Here is a 27,057-nt window from a genome sequence, read left to right on the forward strand (position 1 = left end):
CCACTTCCACTTGGAGCCTTCTGATCTGACTTACACATCTTTTCAGCTTTTTCCTACACTTTAATAATACCATCCATTTTTTTTTTTTTTTTGGTAAGAGATCCAATGTTATTTAACTCAGATGTTATTTATTACAATGGCCACACCCTGAGTACCAATTTAAAGAGATAGCCTAGCTCTTCTCCATAAGAATCATGATCTAGCTCAAATCAGCTTTTATTCTTTTTCAGTGGAGCTTCCTCTACCTGGCAGTACACTTTGCTGTTCCTCATAACAGCTTACATATGTTTTAGAAATGCACTCAAACAAGATTAAAGTAACTGCTGCCAGACGTTACCTGATCAAGTGCGGCATGTGGTACTTGGGGACATGGTTTAGTGCTGGACTTGGCAGTGCCAGGTTCACAGTTGGACTTGATGATCTTGGAGGGCTTTTCCAATCTAAATGATTCCATGTATGCTTTGGTCTGGCTGTTAAAGAATACAGGGGACTACTCACATCCTGAGACCAGGTCCTGGCTTAGTCTTTAATGCTGCATTTCTAAACATTAAAGAAATCAAGAGGACTCACTGTAACTTCCTTGGAGCAAAGCCCACATCCAGCCTGACCTTCAGTCCTCAGCCAGTGCCCAAGTGCAGGTGGGCTGGGGCATTAAAGGAGCAAGCAAATTTTCCAGAACATTCCCTCTGATTTCAGCCATGTGCAGCTAAGTGGCTCCCCAAGTTAGAAATGCTGTCTTTTGGTTTAGTTCCCCAACAGATTTTACTTCTATGGATGTGTCTAATTGTTTTCTGAACCCATTCAGAAAGGTTTAGCACCATTTTTAGCATCCATGACATCATGCACTAACAAAGCCTGCTGTACCACAGACATTTTTGCAATTTGAGAGAAAAGTACCTCCTGTATGGTTTAGAAATATTGTGTTTCACTGTATATCCCCTAGATTTATTTTTACCCAGTGAAGTTTATACTGAGGATGGAGCACTTCATCTGATGGCAGAATCCACATGGAATTTAATTTCTAAAGGTAATTCACGGAAAAATATACTTTGGAAAAATACTGAAGCCCGAAGACAGAATATTATCTGAACTCAGGCATTCTAAATAATCCTCATGGAAAAAAGGTGAAAAAAAAAATCATGCTTACAATACTTGATGCAAGAACTTCTAAAATTTGAGAATATCTGAGGAAAGAAACTGTTTGCTAAATACACTGTAGAGTCGGAATGTCTTCCTCCTTCTACCCAGTTGTCCTACAACTGTCACTTCAAGAATAAAGGGCCAAAGAAGAAAAGACTTCAGCTTTATAGATTCTTTTATTCTTCTCAACAAGGAATTCCATTTAAGACAAAGGTATGAGTAGGAAAAAACTGTGTAACAAAATCAGCCACATTTTTGTTTTACACTTCTCTTACACTCCATTCTTCCAAACAAAGGCTGATACCAGTATTAAATTGAGCAGCAATATATAGATGAACTCATTAGTCTGTTGCAACTTAGCCAAATAAACAGGTGAAATTACTTATTAGAATAAGAAGTATTTCATCTTAGTTAAAATGTAACTGAAATGTAACTGAAAATTTAACATTTTCAAGGCAGGAAATACTCACTGACCATGCCATAAAAACTAAACCAGCCCCATCCAGCATTTTGTAGATTCTTTAAATATGACACGTCACAATGTTGCACATTTACCCCTCTGAACTATGCTGACATAGCAGTTTGCACTGTTAGAGCTTTTATTACAAGAAAACACACTGGTTGGTTCTTACAGTTTTTCATCAAACCTGACCTGCGCAGCTTGGAGACTACATCAGGATTGTAATCAGGTCAGTAATTTTGTACTGAGTGAGCTTTCGTAACTCAAGAGATCCATGGAAGTTTACAGGACTACACAACAGTAAGACAGACCCATATATATATGTGCTTACAGGGCTGGAGCCAAGGAAGGGCTTATAAGTGAAAGAAAACTCTTCATTTATATACATTTGAAAGACACTGATTCATGCATTTATAATTCAGAAAGTTGGTCATTCAGTTGATAACAGTGCGAAGTTGTATATCTCAAGTTGCACTTCTTACAAGCAGAGCAATTTCAAATTGTGATACTGACACTTCACTTGAGAGCATGACACAAGTCTTCTGTAGAAGGAATGTTACAAAGGAGTTTTCCTATGCTGATACAGTCCAAAGGTCTCTGCTTGTGAGGTTATTGCCATAATCAACCCTGCTGTATTTTAGGTGCAGTATTAATCCATATTGAAAGCATGTTACATACAAAGAGGTATTTTCATGCTTGCTCAGAGAAGGCACAGGTCCTGTGAGCCCCTAATTTACTTCTGGCGTCTTTGGGACAGTTTGTAGTACCCCACCATAAAATGAAGTAGTGTTTCTAAAGTTGCCTGTTTGAATAGCAGAAATGTATCTTGGTAGTGAATGCACATTTCAATGGTATCAAAAAGATATTGTCAATTAATTATCTTCTTAAATTTCATTACTCTCCAAGGATGGTTATTTATGGGAGTCTCAGACTGCCTGGAACTTGAATCTGCTTTTAACCCAATGCTTTTTTACTGTGAACCCTTGAGCTCCCCTCTGCTTCCAAGCAGGAGTTCAGTGGAACATCTGCTTTGACAGAAAGGGCAAATCATTGTTTTCCTCTGTGACCCTGTGAAGATTTTGGTCAGTGAGCAGAACACAAGACGTGAACAACAGTTCAATTTGCTCAGCTTGGACATTGCTAAGTGAGCATCTGAAGTGAGCAGTAAAACCTACTGCTCTCAGGAAAGACTTTTCTTTTGCAGCCAATCAGCAGCTGGATCAAAAATGTTTCCCACATTGAAAATTCATCAAGATAAAAACGCAATGAATTGAGCTCCAGCACATGAACCCCCATTATTTGATTCCGGTGACATCAGAAAGCCTGAAAACAAAAACTTGGGTAAACATGGGAATGCCTCAGATGCAATTCTAACCATGGGATTCAAGAAGTGCTTATTTTACATTTCAAGAAAATATATGATTAATGGTACCCCTGTGCAAAAAAACTCCAAAAACACAGCTGAGAAAAAGATCTAATGGAGAAAACAAGTATTAAACATTTTCTCCTACCTTCATATGTACGTAACAAATATAAATCAGTCTCATTTCTTCTGTATTCCTGTGCTCCTGCTGTTTTATAAACTTCTCCTTCTCCTCATTTGCTATGACATTTTGGCAATTGAAAATTATTTACAGTGTAGAACAGATGACGGGGGAGGGGAGAGCAGAAATCACTTGCAGGCCTGGCTCTTTCTGCCTTTAAATATGCTCAAGAGATTTCTGTTTTTCAAGGCCAAAGGAGTATCTTTTTCCATTAGTAAGAAAGGTTGGACCACATATTGTAATTGTAGAGCTTGTGCAAGCTCTACACCTGAAAAGACCATACTTGATGCGATGTATGGCAGGACCAGTTCTGACAAATACAAACCACCGAAATTCATGTGAGTGGCTGCAATGCCCCAGATGAAGTCTGTGGCCATTCTCTTGACTGACCTAGAGTTCTTTTTTGACATAAACTGATACTGATGCACTACTTTGCAGAGAAATTATGGGAGGGATTGCAGTTTTCTGAAGTCCATGTTTGGAAAAACAAATAGGCAAGGAACCATTGGCAAATAAGTGCAATAAGGAAAGAAGACAAAAGTAATCACCAACACAGAATGTGGCAACTGAAAACTGTTGATAATGGTTAAAATTAGTTTCTGCTTATGCTGCAGAACTGATCCACTATTCTGACTATTCTCTGCAATGCAGAAAGCACTGCATGAACTACTGCTTCAAAGAAGGAAAAGAAAGAACTGTGCATTTATAGTTCTTTGGCATCCACACTATTCCTCCAGTAAAGAAAGGAAGTACATCCACCTGCTTCAATATTGGTAACACACAAAGGTACTTTCTGCACATTTACCTATTAAAGACACACTTGCATCCTATTTACAGTGGACATAACACATTATTTCCATAGACAAAAAAAAGGAAATAATAAGCAACTTGGCTTAAGAAACCAAACTGGATACACTACTTGTGCTGATGAGAGAATTATTTTCTAATGTTACTTCTAGGTAACAAGAACCTTTAGTGAATAAGTAAGAAAAGGAAGATACTCACTGTGCAACTTGTTTAAATGTGAAGTATATTGAAATCTAAGGACATGCAAAATCCTAGAATGTGTACTCTTATTTTCTGATGAGGAGTTGTACATACATGATAAAAATAAGCTACTTTCAAAGGACAAAGTGGTAAGTCATAACTCCAGATGAATCCAGAACAGACCTTCAAGTCTGAACAGCTGGAAGCATTTCAGAAGTTCAAATCTCAAATTGAACAAAAAATCCCAGATCTGACCACATTATGGGCTAATTTCAGATTTACATCAAAGTTAAACCTCAGAAAAGGCCAGCAAAATTTAGCACCTCACCTTCTAAATGAATAAAGTTGGTTCCATATTCTGTACACTGATGTACCAGTTTTTAAACCTTAGTAGGTTCCTTTCTATTAGGTCATGTCTCTGTCATTTCCCCTCCCGTTTTTGTTTCTGAAGTTTCTCTTTCCTATGACTGTTTTTGATATTTTATACTTCTCCTTCCTGGATACACAGGATTGCTTTTTGATTTAGCCAATTTATTAGCATGCCAGTTCACATGGTCTCCTTCCTATTATGTCATGTTCCTGGTTTTACTTTGAAATGCTTGAAATGCTTTGATTTGGTCTCAGACCATGTGCTAACATAAAGATCTTTAAAAACTCTCCTGGAGAGAAGTCAGGATTTCTCTGGTTTTGTGAAGTAATAACTACCAAGAGGTAAAAAGAACATAAACCAAAAATCTCCAAGCATTCCATTTCAAGGGGCTGTTTCTGAATTACATTGAAAAAGATGAATGACTTGAAGTTCAGAAAACATACTGAGCACTAAAGGCTTAAAAATTATACTATACATTGTGTGAAAAACTTAGAGAAAGGAAAAAAAAACCCCACCAGACTGAAACAGTAAGGGGTCTACAAGAAAGCTGGAGAGGGAAGGACTTGTAGTGATGGGACTACAAGGGGGAATCACTTCAAACTGAAATAGGATAGATTTAGATTAGATATTAGGAAGAAATTCTCCCCTGTGAGTGTGCTGGGGCACTGGCACAGTTGCCTAGAAAAGCTGTGGCTGCCCCATCTCTGGAAATGGCCAAGATGGTTCAAGGCCACCAGACTGGATTTGGTTTGGAGCAACCTGGTGTAGTAGGAGGTACCCTTGTCCATGGAAATGGATTGGGAAAGATGAACTTCGAAGTCCCTTCCAGCCCAAATAATTCTATGAGAAAACCAGTACCAACTCTGGAAAGAAAGGCGTATCTGTGCTTTTGATATGCATCTACATACAGGAATGAAAGAAAGCCATGAGATACAGGTTACTAGGATTATCTACCTAGCCTTCCAAGGAGACAGAAAAACCACAGCAAAACTGCCTTAAAATAGTTGAAGGGATAAAGAAGGAAAGTACTTTTTCCTTCAGCTATTCTTTCCTTTCTTTCCTCCTGCCTTTAGTTTTTCCTAAAGAGATGTATGCTATTTTCCTTGGGTTTTTTCTTGTTGTTGGTAATGTCCTCAGACAAGTTCTCAAGATGCACAGCAGTTAAAGAAACACCTTTATTTCCCCAGCCTATTCTTAACTGCCTAAATTATCATTGCCTCAGTCAACACTAAATTATTTAACCAGTAACATGTGCTGCTCATTAGCAGAGCTTTAAGCTCACCTGTATTGCTCGGTTTCTTTAAAAGGACAGCATTCAAAGCACCCTTCACCCTAAGAAGCCTTTTATTTGAGTTGTTATTGCTGTAAGCAGCAACCTAGCTAAAGGAAATGTTAAATTTAAAGGCATCTATGAAGTTTAAAAGCATTCTTTTAAAGAAAAGGCCCAAATAAAGAATACTGAATGTCAACAAGTGAAGGTGAAAAAAATATATATTTCATGGTATGAATACCCCACAGAAAACAAGCACTCTATTAATTTTTTGATAACATTACCAATCTTCATCTTTAGAAACTTTATAAGAAGAAATCTTCTGTCCTTCAATGTCAAGAGCCATTATAAAACATATCTAATATTGTGGGTAAGGTCAGGTTGCTTCAGTTTTAAATACTCCCAGAAAAGTCAATGCTTTATAACTTCGTGCTTGAGTCAAAGAAAAACCTGTACCTTTTAGAGGCTCAGCACACCAATACAGCTTAAAGTCTCCTGTCCATTGAAACACTTGAACCTACAGCAAGAACACCAACACAAGCAGATGCACTGGAAAAAGAAACACTGCTTTGAGAAATAAGATCCAATTTAAACTTTTCCTTAGTCATGCTAATAGAATCTGGCTCCAAACACTCATCTGTCTGGCACTTGTGCTTTTTGCTAGATCCCTACACCACAGATACATACTTAGACATCACCTGGCCACATGAAGGTGACTGAACCTTCTTATCTCTTTTTTTAATTTTAAGCAAACCATTATTGCAAAAAGCCCATATGCTGATTCTATTACAGCTGGGGTTTTCTGTCAAAAGACTGTTTTTGTAATGTTGTTTGGAGTGGGTAAACTTACAATGTCTTAAGTTCTGTTTGAGAACAAAACAGCTATGTAAAGATCTTTACTTGCATGTCTGGTTGTTTATGTCATTGGGAAAAGCATTTTATTCCTTTGAAGCTTATTTCTAAATGGAGGAAAAATAATACTTTTGTCCTGTGAGAAGGTGAGGATGAGATAGTTATTTAAGGTATTCTCATTCTGATGTGATGAAGGAAACAGAACAAGAACTACAACTGTAAGCAAATAAGCTACATAGATCCAGGGCAGATGAACAGTTTGCATGTGTACACAGACTCAATCAAACAAATTGCAAACAGCATGTATAGTCTGAAAAGAAATCTGCAAATTGAACAAAAATGTTTAAACAAGGCTGTAAGCAGTCTCAGCCCTGTGTAAACATGGAGAAGCTCTCTACTTAAAATTAATGTATATGCTTAACAGACAATTATAACCCAAACAAAGTCATCAGGCACAAAATCAAAGCAAGGAGAATTGCAACAATGTAGTCCACACACACTGACGGCAGTGGGAACCCTGACTATGTGGAAAGAGTATGTTTACAAGTGGTGAAAGCAAATTGTGTGCTGAAATGAAAAAAAGTTACCAAGGCTCTGAGGCAGGGGTGAGGGTACCTTGATTTTGGCTTAGATGTGTGATCAGCAAAACATACACTTCAGCTGTAACTTTTTTTGCTTGTTTGGGTTTTTTTGTGTGTAAATTCAGTTTGTGTTTAACTTCTACTACTATTTCACATAATTCAGCAAAACCTACCAGTTAGATATTCCAGTACAGCAGCCATGTACACAGGAGCACCAACACCAATTCTGTACTTCGGGTGGCCTTTCTTAATGTACCGGAGCATTCTTCCAACAGGGAATATGACCCCAGCCTTTGCGGAGCGGGAAGTCTTGGTTGACTTCTTCTTTCCACCCCTACTGGACATCTTGTCTGTATCAGGACTGAAACAGCACTCTATATTTAGGAAGAAATCAAAAAAAAAAAAAAAAAAGGAACAAAAGATAAAAGGTTATTAATAAGGATACTATAACACCACACACTGAATTCCAAGGCAAATCAGCATTTTGGGGTAGGCAATGCATTACAGTGTCTAAAACATACAGACAAGTTGCCCTTTTAGAGTATACACAAGAACCTAAAATAATTTCCCACAGAATGTTTACTCCCCATTGTAATTTCATATAACTTTATACAGAAAATATATAAAACAAGTTATTTCCTAAGAATCTACTTTCCTGAAATTCCTAACAGATTAAACCCAGTACACTAAATGGAGCAAAGAGTGATAAGTATTGGATTTAAAATGGAACTTCTGCATTGAAGCAGAGGATGCTTTCTGCAAGGAGACTGACACAGCCCTCTTATCTCCATGAAAACCTTTTGGTAGGGCATTTGAACAGCTGTGGTAGGGCAGTTAGGTTCATGTATAATTACATTCCAAACTAGGAGAAACCATATCCACTAAAACTTTCATAAAGTGTATTCACCTCCTTTAAAAAACTCGATTTTCCAGATGCATGAGAATTGACAGAACAAAGGCCTATGGATGACAAAATACATCTCCTGTACAGTAGATGTTCTATTTTTAGAAAGATCTGAAATTACCCCCTTGAGATTTGAACCTACCAAAACTCAACCATCTCTATTGAAGACCATATTGCTTCAACATTCCCTCCAGGAATCTGACAATCTTCTATCTGCCACCTTTTCCTGACAGCACAGTGCTCTGAACACCCAGCACGTATCTGACAACTGTATCTCAGTTTATCTCACTGAGGGAACCTACTGCTGATACAGTTGTCAAACATATTCTGTCCTCTCTTTGATATCTGCTCAGGCTGTAAATAGAAACTGACAAATCCAAAGAGGTGGAGGGTTCACAGGCTCTCAAGGTGTCTTTGAAGGTTTAGGCAACTCACTGGGTTTAGAAATTACCTCAGAGGAAAGGAGACAGTGCCCATCTCCCCACCTCTCCCCTCCCTCATGTCTGAACTCCAGGGAAACCAGCAAATGCATCAGTGATACAGACACACCTCACTTCTTCCCTTGCTGCACAAATTCTACCTAACACACATCCAAATTCACTGATGTGTTTATACACTCCACAATGAAATCCCCTTTGGTCCTGCTTTCCTATCACACCATTTCTCTACTTCCCTATTTTTTACTTGTTTATCCTGAATTCTCTCCTTGCCCTCATGAACCTAACTGTATTTTCCACATGCCTGAATCTGCAATGAAGTGATCTCAGAATTAGGCAAAACAGGTTCATCAACCCCACTTCTAGGTTTTGCAATTTCTTTTCTGTGCTGACACATCCTGCAGTCCTTCAATTCTCAATGAGTCAATAAGATTTAGGCTACATAACTGCCAAACAAATGCCAGTCAGAACAGCTAAAGGAACATGAGTATCAGAGGTTTCTTCTCCTTTCCACTTCCACATTCCATTCATCAGAATCTACACCTGCACAGCACATTAAATAAATTAAATGCAAAGGGTTTACTGTTTTTTAAGGCTAAACAAAATAATCCCATCTTCATAGATCAGATGAAAGTCACACTATATTTAGGAAACTCATGTCCAGAGACAGATAGGAATCTTTGGAAAGGGAGAGCCATCAAAAGGGCTCCTTCTCCTTTCATCTGCTGTGGACTCATCTCTGTCACAACCATTGTTCTGTGAAGAAGAGGACAAAAGCCAATTTTCTTGCCTTGAGAAATGACCCAAATGCAGTTCACCAATGATTTTAAAAACATCAATTTAATTGCATTTTCTCATCTAGCTAGCTCTGTCTTTGTTAGCAGGAAGGCTGGGTGGGGCTTTGACTTGTCTATAGACCTTCTGCCAAGAATTATTTTCATATTTCATAATCCATTTTCATCAACAGTACTAGGGATGTTTAACGTCAAGTGTTAAGAGGTTCACTGAATCAAACACCACAGAAAGGGGCATAAGAAATATCTGTGCTGCCCTGCAGTATATTTGCTTTGTAACTTGAGAGGTCAGTGATGAAAACCGTAACTTTTCTAGAGAAAGCCTGCAAGCCTTAAGCAGCAAACTTCTATTAATCATTTAGTGAGTTTATGGGATATCAAAACAGCTGGAAAAGAATATGGAAATCCTTACTTCCTAATGTTTTCTTTCTTTGGAAGAATGTCACCTTAGCTGTCAGCTGCTATAACAATTGCATCAAAGCATTAGTAAAGTAGGTAGTAATACAGAATAACACCAACCCATTCTTAAGATGGTGTCTTTTTTTCTTTTCTTTCATAAGCTTACTTACCTCTGCAAATTCTACAGATAATTTCTTTATTTTATGCACTTAGGTCCAGGGTATCCTAAATATTAATGTAATGTGACCATCTTGCCAATTCATCTGATCCCCTTATATGGAACATTAAAGACCTTCTAGCTGTAAGGTTATTTCTGAGGAGAAACTTTGCCTGAATCTGAAAGGTGCTGGTGCACGGGGCTGCAGAATGAAAAAAACAAGAACTTCTGAAACTTTCAGTATTAAAGGTGAAATATGATATAGATGAGTTTCAGACCTTCCCATCACAAGGATCCCATTCCTACATGTATGCTCAGATTGCTTAGACGTTGAGGGTGGAGGGAGCAAAACTTCAATTATGTTTCAAGTACCACTTTTACAGTTACCAACCATGCAATCATTTGGAAGGTGAAAGTGAGAGCCTGGCATGGAAACCTTTTTCGGAGCTCAATTGTCTATTCAGGATCGTTACTTCGCAGAACCTGTTTGTCCTGCCTTTGAGCTGCAGGATAGCCCAACCAACTCTCAAATGGCTCTTCCCTATTTCCTAGCTCTCCACCAAAAAAGAGAACAGAAAGAGATTTCACTTGCAAAAGCCACAAGAAAATGTATCGAGGTGAAATGCAAAGAGCATGGCAACAGATCAAAAACCAAAGAAAGCCGTGTGCCTTCCATGTTCCGAAATGGTTTATCTTTGTAACACCAGAAACTCTGGAATGCTGCCAACACTAATGAACTAGAGCTGTTTGCTGAGTCACTGGGAGCCCACAGATCAGAGAGGCAACCGAAGGCAACCTTATCACACGCATCATAGTTCAGACAAGATTTGAGCAGTGTAATAAAAGCAAGTAAATATATTTTTAAATAAATCACAGTCAATGGACCAGTACTTTCCTTTCTTTCTTCTGTCCTGCCTTTGTAATGGAAGTTTTGAGAACTTTACCAAATACATTGCAAAATCCCCAAAGATTTGACAATAAAATTATTTTGTTTCAATGTGAGAGTTCACAAAATTATCACTGTGATAATCAGGGGATGTCATTGAGGAGTTAAGTATCTAAGTTCAGCTTTGACTTCAAATCAAATGTAACACTATATTCTTCAGTGGCTCTGCTGTGCTTGGATGCAGATCGCCCTAGATACAGAATTTAGCACTTGATTCACACCCTTTTGAAACCCCTTAAAGACTGTGGCAAGATTCACACTGCTTTCTAAGATCTCCAAATGCATAAATAAGATTTGATGGTGTATTAATTGGGTCAAAACAAAGATCCAAGCTACAAGGCTCCTCTGCTGTCACGTCTTTGCGAGCCAGAAATACATTTCCTAAGAAACAACCTTAAGGTATAGCAATGAAATCAGCAAAATTACCATTTTTTTCTTTGAAATTGGCTGGAGTAACTCTGGTTGGCCATATTTTTCTGTGTGAAGACAGATACTCTGCTGAACCACACTTTCAAATACCACCTTCCTCAAATGCACATAGGCATTTGTTTTTCTGAAAGGTTTAACATCACATAATTCTTCAAGTACAGCCTGAACATCCTGGTAAAGTGATACCCAAATTCCAAATACCAGCACTTCATTAGTTCAGTTGATCTGACACCTTGATCAAATAGCAGTAATAAACCCAGTCTGTTATTAACAGTTTTCAGGTACTAGTTCTTAATGACTAAACAAATTACAATGACTCTTACTACTGTGAGACAGAGACTATTCTGATTGTGGGCTTACACTGGTGTATTAACTGCACTTAGCAAAGACATGATTCAGTTTAGGTCTACATCATCATATCAGTAAGTAGTGGAATCCAGGAGATCATTACTACAATAGGAAAAATACTAAGATGTAGTAATTGTTTTTATTCAGTACAAAGACTAAGCTGGAAAGTTCAGTTTGTATCACAAGAGATTAACTGCAATACTATTTTCTTTCCATTGTTTCAAAAGATTAACAATGTAAGTTGCTGCCATTCTCTCTTTAATCTATTTATGTCCCATAATAATAGCCACTTGCTGAACTCTTGCTGAAAACATGCATTTGACTTCGCTGTGACAATAAGCTTGCCCTGTTCTTAGCTAATCAGAAGCTACTCTGGCATATTTATAAAATGGTATAGAATGGTCTCTAATAATACTTGCCTGGCACAACAGTGTGTCTGCCTGGGACTGTGATTTCTAGGTACAACAGAACTAAAAAGAGCCAATCACTCAGTTATCATTTATCTGACGTGATTTCAAACTTTACATCGAGCTCTTTATCAAAGCAGTAACTCTTTGAGGTCTGAAACAGACAGAAGAGTGAAAAACAGTTGTAAAACAGAAAACTCCATTAACTTCTCATCTGAGAAGGTAGCACCATACATTTATTTTCATTTGGAAAACCAAGAGAACACTCCCCATCATCAGGAATACACAATAGGTGTACTTTCTGTTGAAGATTAAGACAATTAAAATTCCTGTAGCAGTAACATAAAGGATGGGACAAAGAGGAATAACGTTTTCACAAAATCTGTGTGCTAAACAAAATACTACTGCACAATTGTATTCAACTGGCAGAAGTCCCTCCCTCCCACAGTGGGTCTGAAACACCAAAACAAATACCCCTTAATGTGCAAACTTCCACTAAGAACAGTGCTGGGAGTGTGACAAAGAGTTTCTGCTGGGCATCCTGCCACCAATAGCCAGGAAAACGTAAATACAATTGTCTTCACTGACCACTGCTGGGAGAACTGGCCTGAAATAACCATTTATACATTATAGGTTTTTGTACACTAGATAGAAAGCAAAACAATTTACAGAGGGCCTTAAGTCACTGGATAATTTGTGAATTCAATGCAGAAAAACTGTTTTAAATAACACATTGAAAACAACTTTGTCCCTTAACATTTTTGTAGGAAAATAAAAACATAATAAAGAATTCATGTGGATGCTTCCAGGGCAAAATTCAGATGCAAAACAAAATTTAAAATAGATAATATACTGCTGAGAGAAAGGATTGATACATCAAGGAGGTCATGAATGGTGTGACTCTTGCATCACTCCTGGAACAAGGACCATGAGCTGAATCCTGACCATCCTGGGCCTGGGTAAGGAACTACAGCTTCTTTATGTGTTCACAGCATCCTTCCCAAGCCAGCAACAAGTCAGCCCGGCAGTCTTTCCACAAGTGCTGCATTTTTCTTTTCCAATTTTACCTCTTGAGATGACAAAACCTAATGCTCAGCACTACCCACAGGGCCAACAATTCCTCTCTCAGTGGAGGATCTGTCTGGAGGCTCTTTTCTCCACTTGTGGCATCAGTTACACACCCCTGCTCCTTTATAACCTTGCTGGGCTAGGACTACCTTTTCTACAGACAGCAGGCTTTGAAACTAGCTGACAGAGCTGCACAAAAATATTTCTGTACTTCTCTGAGAGCAAAGGTTCATGACTATTCTTCCAGAGTGTGATTATATCACCTACCTTATCAAAAGAGTATCTTTTATCAAAGCTCATTGCTATGTATTGGCAGAACTAGGCAACTCCTAAGAACAAATTTAAACACACTTTTCTTTTAAGACTAAGCTTGCAGTGGTGGACTTCTCTTTTTGCTCATGCTGATCTAAAAAATAAGCAGTGCTTAAGCACTTTAGTGACTTTACTATCATTAAGCCAAATTCTAGTCTTGCCACTAGTTTTCATATCAGTTATGGCTTAATCTACACTGTCAACATTTGGCTTTACTGGCAATCAGAACGGTATACAGCACACACAGCAAAGCAAAGTTACTCTTCAGAAACCCAGAAGGCCTAGATTTCAGTGTGAAAGGTTATGAAACATAATGCAGCAAAATAACCTGCAACTATTACTAAGTAAACAATGTAATTCCTTTCTTTCACAACACTTAAAAAAACAAAAAAGCTCCAAACTCCCAAATATACAGAGTAGTTTTCTAGGGACTACTTGATGCAAAATCTTTCATACCCAACTGCATTAAAACATAATTTTCAAAGCAACTGTAATTGTCTTGCTCCAACATAAGTCTTTCAACTGTGGGCTGTCCCCGAGAACCCAGGTACTGTTTTTATTAATGGCACTCTTGCTCCTTCACTGATTTACTTCTTTTACTCTTCAGAATGGGGGAGGCAGTGGATCTGCCAAGTTCTCTACAGACCTGTTGCTAAGTGACAGCCACACACAGTCCTGGGGAAAAAAATGGTTGTTCACTAGCATGGTCAAGAGATAAATAACAAGTCTCATCCAAGTATATTTCAACAACAATTGTCCTTCCATCTCTACAAATGAAGCAACCTCAGCTTTACACCACCCTGCTTGCATAGGAGCTAGTTACAACTAGCTGGCTTCAGACACAATTTCATGGGCCTTCTACAATTTACTTTTAAATATTACAGAAGAAACAAAAGGATTACAGGGAGATGCGAGTCACAGAAACAGTCTGTTGCCCTCACTGTCTCCTACACGCACAAACACGTCAGCCTCGAGTCTCAGTCCCAGCGCTCCTGAGCCGGAGCCGGTGCGGAGCCCCAGGAACCCGCATTCACCTGCGCCCTGCAGTACTCGCGGTCCCCTCGCAGGAGCACCCACACCCACTCCGTACGGGCTGCTCAAATCCCGCAGGCAGACATATTGCAGCCTCTACAAGAAGTGACAGTCCCAAAAGAATAAGGAACCCTGTTTCCAGACAAGCATTTATTTTTACTGCTCTCCGAAACCTCTGCTTACGGTTTAAAATACATCATTAGTCTTTTTTAAATTAAGTCATTCACACGAGGCAGGTAACTTTGACACCACGGGCTCCTCATCCCGAAGTGAAACACACGGAAAACGAGTCCTGCTGTTTTTTGCCTTGTGCTTTTCGCAGTCTCCCTCGATTATTCTCCCCTGCTCGGCGACCCGCGGTGGGAACGACAAGGACGGAGCCCGTCCGTGCGTGGAACAGCCGGGACGTGGGGGACCGCGGCTCCACACCCCCGGCCGCTCCCGCACCCCCGCCGGGCTCCCTGCAGCCCCACACCGTCATTCCATAGCGGATTCCAGGGAAATAGAGCCCCGCTGCCACCATTTCGCGGGGCGCGGGTGGATCTCCCGGCTTCACCCGAGGCACAGCAAGAAGCAGCTGAACCGACTCCCGGTTTCCCTCAGGGGAGGGGACCGGCTCCCGTCCGTCCCACGGCGCGCCCGGCCGGCTCGCGGCCCCCCCACAGCCGCCGGGTGCCACCGCGCCGCGACAGAGCCCCCCGCAGCCCCTCCTTCCCGCACGGCGGGCAAACCACGGCGGTGACTTACGGCGCGGGCAAGATGTCTCCGGTCGGCCGGCGGCGGCCCCACTCCCGTCCCCGCTGCCGTCCCCGCTGCCGCTCCCGCCGCTCCGCTCCGCCCGCGGGGCCACCGGGATCGGCTGGACGGGCTGGCGGAGCTCCCACAATGCCCCGCGCGCCCGCGCGTCACATCCACCGCCCGCCCCTCGCGGCGGGGCCGCCTCACGGTGCCGCACGATCCATCGCGGTCCCTCAGCATCCCCTCACGGCCCCCCCACGCTCCACTCACAATCCTTCACGATCCACTCACGGATCCCCTCACGATCCTTCACGGCTGGGCCACCGGTGCCGCGATCCCGGAGGTTTCCGGGGCTCTCCTGCCTCTCCTCCCGCCCGCACGGGCTCCGGGCGGCAGCTGGCCCGGCCGGGCTGTTGAAGAGCCCGGTCCCTGCGTGGGGCTGGGCTTTGGCACCGCGGCCTCCGCAGCTGCTGCCGGCCGAGCCATTGTGTACAAACGTGTTCGCTCCCAGATTTTCAGGACGGGGAGATCAGAACGAGGGGTTCGCGCTGTGTTCTCCGAAGAATGAAGTTCATGGAGGCAAGAGAATGAGCAGCTGGATTGTTCCGTGAGGGGCATGCACCTTCCTCGTGCTATACAAAAATGGCTCAGTGCCATTTTACCAAGGCCCCAGATGGAGCCTTTGCAGGCGTTTGTGCATGGGCCACACGGATGTCCTTGAGCTCACCTTGCTGGATTGGCAGCGCTGGGTTGCTGCTGTCTCTTGCTCCCACGCCCTGTGCCGGACCGAGGGTTCATTCCCTTTTCCACCTCTCCTGCCTCCCCCAGTTGCCTTGCCCACCGGCTGCCAGTGGAAAAGAGGAGCTGCCACAGCAGATCTTGGCTGCAGGACAGACAAGTCACAACAGACTGCCTCTGTGTTTACAATGGTGGGACTAGAAGCAGCTGGACTTTTGAATCTCCTGGAAGATCCCTGGCTTGCTAATGCTCCCAGACTCTTGAGCCACTGCCATTTGAATGGAGCATCCTATTTCTTCAGTACCCAAAGCCGAATGCCAGCCCACAGCCTCTTCCCCACTGTCCGTTGCTGTTCTTTCATGGGTAGAACTGTACCAGGTGACAAGTGGCATAATGCCATTACTACTAGATTACAAGGAGTTTCTCTCCTGCTCTTCTCATCAATCACTCTGAGCTCCAGCTCTCCTTATTTTGCTGAATATCAGCATATCATCACAGGGCCTTTGTCATACAAAACAGAAAGCAGAAAGGAAGAAGGGGGTTTAAAAGAAAAAGAAAAAACAGGGGAGTGGGAGCAGACTATGTAAAATGTGTGTCTGGTCTGAGAAAATCCTATCAAAAATGTTTCAGGCATTATAATTGCGGTGCTCTCATCCATCTAAATGGCCAGACCTGGTCTGGTTTTTAACATAGCTAAACTCAGTGTCTCCTGAGACATCTCTCATTACTTCCAGTGCACCACACAGTCAAATGCAGCCTAGTCCTGACTGCACTCCCTGAGTGCTGATTGTACCTTGCATGCCTTGCAGTGGGGCAGCTTTGCTTAACAAAGGCTCCCTGCTGGGTAAGTACCCTGATGGCCCTTAACCCAGGGATAAGGATACAGTCCTTACTAGGCCATCTGCCACAGCTCTTAGGGAGCTGAGGATACACTCTGCTTTCCCTGTGTTCCTATCTGCACACATCATCTCCTTCCCACCTCCCTCTCCTCCTCATCTTCCTCCTCCTCGGTGCCCCGCTCCGTTTTTCCTTGCTGGTAGTGCTGCCGACGCAGTAACCTTTTCTGTATGCTGTGCAGAGTACCCAACAGAACTGGTCCTCCAGTGCTTGGCTCTTCACACTCTTTTCCTGTCACCCACACAAGCTTTATTTAAATAAAGAAAAATCCAACAAAACAAAAAACAAACCCAAAACGCAAAACCAACCCTCCCCCAGATATCTCTGTTGATATGAGCTGCAAAGGCCTGTGTAAAATTAAAGAATACACAACATTGTCTGATGGGATTGATGGAAGGCTGCAAGGGGTAGGGACTTGTGGGTTGTAACTAGATGATCTTTAATGTCCCTTACAACCCAAAGGTCACTTTATGTGCTCTTCTACTGTCATTGTTCATTTTGTCTGGTTTGAAAGGGAGTCTATGGATTTTATGCTTTTGAAGAAAGCCTTCAAAACTTTCAATTTTATGTTTCAAAACCTTCTCAGTTGGTGAGAATTTCTGGGGAAAATTGGAAAAAGTGGGAGCTGCCTGAGTTTGCAGAGGGCCTGAACAATTTGTCCATGGAATAGGATGCTAGCATGAAGACTGCTGTTGATAATGTGTAATGTTAGCATTGACTGGCTCACCTCCCACCAACACACAGATTTATTATATTGAACATCTGCTGGATCTACAAAGAGTGCCCATTTTGAAAGCACACAATGTATCATGACTGTCTAGAAGATTCTACGAAAGCCTGTGAAACTACACTACATGAACTACCTCACTAAAATAAACCTTGGCTTAGATTTTGTTCTCTTTGCCAGTTGTGATATATTTCTTTATGTATAGAATGATAAAAAGCATCTTTCCAGGGTTCCACTGCCTTTATTTCTAATATAAACAGTTCATATTCTTCCATTTATTTATTTTATTTTGACACTGATTCTATAATCAAGGGACTATTTACAGAAGAAAGTTCTGAGTGATTTAGAATACAAACACTTAACTTGTTTATGCAGCAGAGGTGGTGGAGAAGCAATTATCACCTGGGAGGGGGCAGAGCAGCGTGGGAAGGGCTGTGGCTGGGGGTAATCCTCTTAAACTTAGGTAAGCATTTTTGCTTTGGAATGGCTATCCTAATTCTAAATTTGTCACCTCTTTTGGCACTGGTATTTGTTGTTGTATGTTTATTGGCTAGTGAGAATACATGTACTAGGTTACTGCAGGTTGCTGAAATATTCCTTCAGGATGTTGTGTGCCTAACCAGCAGATCCCTGCTGTTTTCCTTCAAACTTCACCTGGTGAAAAGTACAGATTCCTCAGACATGCCCTGCTTCTCAGAAGGGGTTGTCTGAACCTCCTTCAGCTGCTCAGCCTCCTCTCTCTTTGCAGACCATGTGACTAATCCATGCTTCTTAACTTCAGGTTACAGTGACACAGATAAAATACCTGTAACTGTGCATCATGCTAGTGGCATTCTTGCCTTCACCATCAGAGGGGCACAGTGACTTCGTACCAGATCCACTCAGTGCTCATGCTCCTAATGTGACCCAGGAGATGATCTTCTATTAGGATGTGGCCATTGCTATGGAATAATTTCCTAGCTACTGTTCTGCATGGGATTGCACAGTGACTTCATACCAAATCCACTCAGTGCTCGTGCTCCTAATGTGACCCACAGACTTGCTGGCTGTCCCAGGGCAGTATTAGCTGTGACTTCCAGAGGGCTGACCCGGGCCTTGCAGCAGATTGCTGTAATCCACCGGTGTCGTTACCTTCCCGAGGAATGACATGCCACAGGACTTGAATGTGCGTGGGCCAGGCCTTTGCTTTCGCTTCCCTCTATTTTCCAGCCACTCTGAAGAAACTCAGCTTTCCTGTTACTCAAAATTAGCCCATCAAGATCAGGAAGTTCTGCAACTAAGGTTGCCCACAAACGCTGCTGGAAGCACAGTATGTTTGATACCTGTTTGGTTCAGGGTCAGAGCCATTGATCATAATGATCCCTTTTTATCTCCTCTATCTAGACCACCAGAGAATTTGCAGTTTGGTTTCAGCACAGTTCAAAACCTGAGAGCTGACTATTGAACTGAGCTGCTGTTTTACACTCAGCCTTTCTTTATCTGCCACAGGTGAACAGGATTAATTCCATTTTCAAGCAGTCAGTCTTTGCTTTGACATCCAAGTCATGACAATTGGGACATCCTCCCTCTTCGGAACATTTCCTCCTGCCTCGACATTGTCAAGGCACTGGTGACTCTATAATTGCCAGGCATGTTCTGTGGCAGAAGTGCTGACTGGTGTTGATATGTTATGGTGAGATTAATACTTCCAGGGCACAAAAAGTAGATGTCTAAGATTTCTTTCCCAGGCTGGTAGACAGAGATAAGTTAGTACCAATCATTTACTTTGTTCCAAATCTTTTTAGGCAGGCGACGTCTTACTGTTTTCCCCAAGATTATATTTGTGCAACTTTTTCAAACATATATGCCATTTGTCATTGCTTTCTTCTAGAAAAATGTCAGTTATGGAAATTTTTTATCAATGTTTATACCCACTGTCAGAAAATATTTAATTGCTTTCAAAAGACTTTAAATAAAATGTCACTTTTTAAAAAAAGAAGGCAAATGTCTTAATTTTTTAATATGAAAATGAGAGCCACTATGATAACTGCACCTTTTTAAACCAGATTAGGAAGTCATTCATACAGTTAATGGATGCTGGGACAAAAAAAAAAGGCCAAAGTTTGTAAAATCATTATTAATCTGTAGATTAGGGATAATATTAACCTGCAATATAACTCACTTCAAAACCTGCTTCTTCTAAGTAGAATCTAAGTGCTTTTTAGCCCAATAGCTGTATGGCACAGGGGCATCAGGAAACTTAAATGCCTCTTTCTGAGCAATATGGAAGAAGCGTGCTTTGAAACAAGCCTGATGCACCCTGGAGTACCCAGGGAACAGGCACACTTGTCCATTGCTCCTGTGGTCACAGCTGCTAACATAACCTGACTCCCACATTGTCCTTTGAGCAGATCAGTTCATTCCTTTCTGATTTTGAAAACAGCCTCTTGCATTGCTGCATTTTTAATGTCAAGGGGCAGGGGAAAGTTCTGCATTATTGTGCAAAGATAATATTAAATCCAAGAGCTATGATTTATATTATTAAGTCAAAGAATTCAAAATTACTTCACATAATGATCAGCTCAATTGTTCCTGGTAGCTGGTGTAAAGCTTGGCAGATAGTAATGTAGCAATAACTCACATTTCTTATATTTAGTTATTAGGTCCCATTGCTCCACTACATTAATTTTCCATGTAAGCAATAGCTGTACTTGCCAGAGGGATTTTATATAATTGCAGATGGCAGGAGACATAGTTGGTAATTGCAGAAATGCAGAGGGAGATGTCCAGGAGATGATCTTCTATTAAGATGTGGCCGTTGCTATGGAATAATTTCCTAGCTGCTGTTCTGCATGGGATTGCTATGATGCATCATTTCATATAAGAGGTTATTTTTAAAGCAGACCCATTTATTTGCCTGCAAAAGCAAAATCAGATCACCTCTCTGAGGAATATTAATTAAAAAAGCTCCTGTGCTGGACAGCAGACATTATATAGAATATGGTTCATGAAGGAGGCAAGAGAACTAGAGTCCACCATAATACCAGGCAGCAATGAAATCAGGTGCTTTCACATCCATCTCATCAGACAAACCCTACTCCTTAAATTAAACAAAACTTCTCCTGCAGATGCAAAGATCATTGGCTGTCATAGCAAACCATAGGTTACCGGAGGGTGATGTCCTCAGTTTAACCTGAGCTTCATAAATTCATTATATCAGAGACAGCCCGTTATTCCTTCTGTTTATTTTGAAGTATGTTCTCTGTGTGGAGGTACAGAATGGGGAAGTGTTGGTGCCAGCTATTTGTGATGGACACAGAAGCATGTTCATGTCAAAAGTGCCAAGTGATGTGGTCAGCCTGGCTCTTGCTGAAGGATCCAAAAAGTGCTGGGAATCCAGTAGCTGCTTGGTTGCTTTGTAAGAACAGTTTCCATCTCCATCCCTCTTTAGGAAGCATAGAATCCCAGAATGGTTTGGGTTGGAAGGAACCTGAAAGCTCATCTCGTTCCAACCCTCTGCCATGGGTAGGGACACCTGCCACTAGGACCAGGTTGCTCAAAATCCCATCCTGCCTGGATGAACACTTCGATGGATGGGGCAATCCCAGCTTCTCTGGCCAACATGTGCCATGGCCTAACCACCCTAACAGGGAAAAATTTCCTCCTAACATCCAATCTAAGTCTCCCTTCTTTTAGTTTAAAATAATTCTCCCTTGTCCTATCACTAAAGATAGGACATCTGCCCTTGGAATAAGTTTCTATCCATTTTTTATAAGCTCCCTTTAAGTACTGAGAGTCCACAATGTGGTCTCCCTGGAGCCTTCTCTTCTCCAGTTTAAACACCCCAGCTCTCTCAGCCTGTCTCTGTAGCAGAGATGTTCCAGGCCTTTGAGCATCCTCATGGGCTTCTTTGGACAGGTTAAGAAAACAGTCAGGAATTGTAAATTTGGTAATGCTGGCTCAAAAAAGCCATATAGCAGGACAGTGGAAAAGTTTAATTCAGTAATAGACATGACTGAAAAGTTCTGGTGAATGCTTTGCTCATCTTAAAAATCTACATATTGAGAAGTGTCTGCACTGTGACTGGAGCACACGAAGTTTTTCCCATGACATGGACAGAAAACCTTTGAAATAAGGAAGAAACAAAGCAACATCTCCCTCTATGGGAATCACCTGTACTGCAGCCCCAGGCTCTGGGCAGCTGAAATCTCCTGCAGTGCCTTACCTGTCTGGCCAAGCCTCCGCTGCTCTGCTAGTTCCAGACAGGCTGGGTGGGCTGAACTGAGGGTATGAACTGTAACTAGTTATTTCTAACTAAAGTCTTGGTTTCTTGACAGCTACTCAGAACCTGAGCTTTTAAAGATTATACATGTTAATGAGAAACCCTATGATTATTGCTGGGTTTTGCTTTGCTTTTCTTTTTTTTCTTCCCTAACAGGCTTTGCACTATGGTTGTCCTCCCATGCTACTTTTGAAGGGGTAAGCAGCATCAAGCTAACAGGGTATTACCAACTGAGCAAGTCCATCTTTCTGTCATGTTCAGATTCTGTCACTAGGCACAATAAGAATCAGCAGATGCCTGTAACATATATATTCTTGTGTGTGTATAAAGCCCTGCAATTCAAGTCAGGATATGTTATTCTTTTCTACTTGCTTCTTGCTAATTCATCTGAAGAGATTCTTATCCATAAAAAAACGGCTTATGGAAAGCAGTGGTGTGGATATCAGGGAGAAATGGGCCAGGGTATTTGTGTGGAAGTGCTTAGAGGGTCATTCTGAAGCTTGTGGATTAACCAGGCAAGCAGAATTAGTCTCAAGTGTCAGCCGACCTGCCCCACAAATTGAGCTATGGAAAGTAAAACGTTCTCTGGGTGATAGTTGTGGTGAATACTTTCCAAACAATTCATGCAATATAAATACAGTCACATAAACTGTTTATTGGATAATAAATTAATATGAAATATGAACATGAAACAAAATGAATACCTTTTATGCACTGTTTTGAAAAGAGTCTAGTCAGTGTTTGATGGCTTCCTGATTGTACTGATTATTGTCAATAACCCTTGTAGCTTGGAAATATGCCTCTTAAATTAATTTTTGATTTCCCTGTATGCCATGCACTGAATTCACAGAGATTTCTGTCTCATTAGTACCATAATGTTTTTCTGAAGTCTGACAAGCCTCAAGAAAACAGAAGATGCATAGTTTTATGCTAAATTACCCTTATCACACATGGAAAAATTTACTAATGCCCAACATTTTTCCTGAACGCAGCTCATATTCTTAAACTGCTATACAGATTGTTTTTCCACTGAAGTTGATTTTTAGGTACCAAAATAAAAAATGAAAACAAAATCCTAATTTTCTTTCAAAATATGGTTTTGTAAAAACACAGGCATTTAGGAGTCCCAACAGAATTAAATGTGAACTCTCTGCACAAATCCCTCATGGTCACATGTGTGCATTGTGTTCTCTGTGTTCTCTGTGTGTATGTATGTAAAGGTAGTGTTCTACAGTTACTTGAAATGTATCTCTGGAAACTGGATATGGGAAACAAAACAACATCTGGTCATCAAACCCTTATTTCAAGCCTTCTTTGTGAAATACATTCCATTTTTTAGAGTATTTCAGGGCTGGTTTTGCCAAATGTGATTAGTGATTTTGCAAATCAGATATTTTAGACATGTTTCTATTAAACAGAGCTATAGAGATCATTAATCACTTTAGAAAGTCTTGCCTGATATTTTTCTTAATGGGATGTATCAGAGATCTTTCTTAAGCCCCTTAGCACTGTAAGGGGAGCATCCTTAATCCCTGTTAGCATCTGTATGGGCAGACATGATGCCATTAAGGAGCTCAGCCAGCAGGTGGAGTTTAAATTGCATTTAAACAGCAGTTTTAGACTTTGATTAAGGTTTATCTGAAACTGTGCTACTGGAAATGCCTCGTATGGACACTTCCGGAAGAGTGTTGGGTTGGGAAAGTTTTGCCGCTGCTGCAAAGCTGGCATGGGCAGTTTATGAACTTGCTTGCCTCAAATTTGGAGTAATGTGGAGGAGTGCTAAATAACTGTGATTATGTGTAAATAAAAAAAAAAAATCATCTGTCATTTTTATGTATACGTGAACAGACATGAGGGGAGAAGGAGCACTCAGATGAACTGAATTCCCAATTTAAACTGTTTTATATTTTACTTTAATAGCAAAAAAATAGGATTAGAATAAGTTCAGTGTAGGATTTGATGGCAGTGCTTCACTAGAAGCTGCATTAAGCACTGAAAGAGTTGGAAGGGTCAAGAAGTATCTGACAAAAATCATAACACTGCACTGGTAGCAATGGGAGGTAGATGACAGCAAGGTTTATGCATCTGTCACTGAGCTTTATTATGAACCTAATGTTGAACAACAGCCAAAGCAAGAGAGACTGGAGCTGGCCAACCCCTCTGAGCAGGATATGGCTATGGCTGGCATCTGCCTGGGAATGGAGCCAGGCTCCATGGCTTATACGTCAATCTTAGAGATGAACTGTGTGCTCTGGCATCACTTTATCTTGCACTGTGAGTTCTGGTTCGGGGTTAAAGACAGGAACTCCTTAGTAAATGCTGCTTTGATGAGCTACTCTGTTCTGGAGGCAGCTTTTGCTGTTATTCAGGAATCAGTGTAAGAGGTGTGTTAAGACTGTGAAGAAAAACAGTGCAGGCATTTGCTTTGGTTAATAGAGTTGTAAGCGGTCCTGGTATCCAGGGAAGACTTTATGTCACAATTTTTAGGGAAAAAAATTGTTACACTGTGCTGTGGTGATTCAAAGGTTGCTTCTTTTTGGCCAGGAATGGTTTGCAGAACCTTGCGTAAATGGAGTCTGTAAAACCTAGAGTCCTACTGGAGACAAATCAGGCAGGATCACGCAAAGAGGAAAGGGAAAGCAAACCAGATGGGCAGATCAGGGACTGCCAGGTTACCTTGACTTCCTCTGAGCTATGCAGGAGAAGAATGGGAATTGGCAGCCATTGAAAGCACATGATGACACAACTCGATTGCTGCAGAGACAATGTGAATTACAGGCAAAACACTGAAGCAAATTATACAGACTGAAATTTCAGTTGTAGAGGCTACAGAAAACCTACTGTTTTCATCTAAACCAGGTCTGTCCTGAACTAGTGACACTAAACCTGTGACAAAGGACTCAAAGAAGAGGTGCAAAGCACCACAAAAATCATGTTCAAAGCAGATGACACAGGCTGGAAAGACCTTCTAGAAAGTGTCCAGACATTTGGAAGCATTGAAATGATTTTCAGATCCTTACATCTGAAAATGTGCTTGTATTCTCAAATCAGTCAGCAGAACGCCTCAGGAGAGAGAAGGGAGTAACAGGAGCTATAAAACAAGCATCTCAGCTCCCATAATGGATGCAGCACTGGGGAGCAGATGGACAAACTGCACTAGACCAAAGTAGCATTAAACAAAGCCAGAGCCAGAATTTACTACCAAATACCCTGAGTTCAGTGAATACATTTCACCTGGCAAAAAAAAAAGAATTTTCTCCTTAGTAAGTGCCAAAAAAAGGAAAGTTGGCAACTGATGCTGGAGAAGGAGAGCAGCCGTGGCCGCAGAGGCTGTCGTAAATAACGCCGGGAAGCGTTCCAGGGGGCAGGTCATCCCTGCCTGGGTGGGCTCAGACAGCCAGCCCTGCCTTATTCCTACTGTCTCGCCAACTGCAAAAATTAACAGCGTTTTGCTTGCCATCTTAGAAAACCTCAGCAGTGCAAAGGCCTGGATGATGTGCTTTCTGCCATAGCAGAAGGCTGACTCTGCTGATCTAAGGATCTGTTCCAGCACTGGATCTCATGTTTCAGTTTCACATCATCACCCTCTCATGGCTCACCAGGAGGCAATGCTGAATCAGCAGCTCATTCCATGAAGACTTTTTAAAGAAAGCTACAAAAAGCAAAGAAATATATGGCATTCCACTCTTGAAATGATACACTGTAAACAGGCTTTCCAGCCTCCTGGTGCAATGCTTTGTGCCTGATGTCAGCATACTTGTGTACCTCGGTGCTTACAGTCCCAACATCATTTTACCTGCCAGGATCGAAGGGAGTTACAGACATAAGGGAAGAAAAATGTGCAAAGGATAAAGACTGGGCTACTGGCAAGCTATAAACCTCCCTGAACTATAAGTGGAAAATTCTGGCAAGATCAGGCTATTTCATTTTTAATTAAATAAACTCTTCTCATATTTCTGTTGGACTCGATGATCTTAGTGGTCTTTTCCAACCTAAACCATTCTATGATTCTGTATTACTTTTCTTTCTTCGGTTTCTAAACAAAATCTAACTGCCAATGTATGGGGTATGAGGTCAATGGGATGTACCTGAAATCAGATGGCATTCCACAAGTAATATGCTCCTTGGATTCCCACATATTAACTGCAGTATTTCCAGCAGAATAAAGAAAAGAGAAGAAAGAAAGGATTCAAAGTCAAGGACGATGAATTGCTGTACAAGATAAAAGAGGTGATGGTGAGGTTACACATGGTTTCACCTTTTGAGTTGCATCTGAACCTCAGTCAATCAATTCTGCAATGAACTCCAGTTTTACTTGGACTTGCTGTGTATTCTGTGTGATCTTGTCCTTTACTGCCAACACACAGCCGCTGGGAGAAAAATTGCTGTTAGAGTATTGCAAAACTAACTCTATTGTAATGTCTTTCAGTGAAGGTCAAACAAAGTTTGGTGGTTTTACATTTGCCAGGGTTGAGGAATATTTGGACAGTCACCTTGAGACTGTCACAGAGACTGCTAGAGAAGGCAAGTGTTGTTTTATATATGTGCCAAAAAAATGGCAAATTGCAGTGAGGCTGGGGAGAGCAAGCCTTCACTTCATTAGTCAGTAAATTACGACAGATGGTTTTAAAATGACTTCATCAGCAGCAAGGCTTTGTTTTCTGCAGAGATCCTTGCCATCACCTCAGTCTGAAGACAAAGCAGACAGTGGGGGTTTTATTATTATAAGGTCTTTGCTGACTTCTAGCAGTAAGAGGGAATAAGGAGGGAGGAACCTAAGGTGGGGAAATGGTCGTGGAAGAGGATTATAGAAGATCATCCCTTTGGTTTGTAGGAAACTCACTATTTCTTGTTAAAGGACCATTGTTTCTGTGCAGGAGCTCCTGCTCTCCTATCATGTAGCTTTAAGCATTCAGGATACCTATGGTAGCTTGTCACCAAGGTCTATTGCTTTTTTGGGGGGTATTCTCCTCAGGCTCAAATGTCCCCCTCCTGCTGCAAATGGTGTGGTCCCTGTGGCTGTGCCATGCCCCAGTGCAGCTCCCCTGCAGATGGCTGTGCTGGAGGTTGCTGTGAAACACACACAGCTCTGCTTTGCCACACTTCTTTCTTTAAATCTGGGAAACAGCTCCACGGCTGTGAAAGCAGTTGCAGTTGTTCAGAAGGCAAAGGGCACCCCGATTTTGCTCTCTGACTGAATTAAAATGAGGAGGCTATGGTTAGTTTGTGTAGGAATTGCTACTGACTGTTTCGAGGAGG

At 41.4% G+C, this 27,057-nt stretch overlaps 1 protein-coding gene across 5 annotated transcripts in view; it reads right to left on the reverse strand.

The window, feature by feature from the left end:
* The window catches only part of LOC128814946 (core histone macro-H2A.1), a 42,772-nt gene extending 27,472 nt beyond the window's left edge, over window positions 1-15,300 (reverse strand). For 2 of the 5 annotated variants that reach the window (XM_053991285.1, XM_053991286.1), the window contains exons 1-2: window positions 15,185-15,294; window positions 7,378-7,578 (exon numbers count right to left, since the gene is read on the reverse strand). In XM_053991285.1, the coding sequence (XP_053847260.1) occupies window positions 7,378-7,549 (172 nt within the window). In that variant the 5' untranslated portion in view covers window positions 7,550-7,578; window positions 15,185-15,294. Of the gene's footprint in view, window positions 1-7,377; window positions 7,579-15,184 lie in introns of all 5 variants that reach the window. The other 3 variants (XR_008439520.1, XM_053991287.1, XM_053991283.1) reach the window with 3 other exon arrangements.
* Window positions 15,301-27,057: the final 11,757 nt, after the last annotated feature.

This window comes from Vidua macroura, chromosome 15 (genome assembly GCF_024509145.1).
Source record: "Vidua macroura isolate BioBank_ID:100142 chromosome 15, ASM2450914v1, whole genome shotgun sequence".
Taxonomy (NCBI): domain Eukaryota; kingdom Metazoa; phylum Chordata; class Aves; order Passeriformes; family Viduidae; genus Vidua; species Vidua macroura.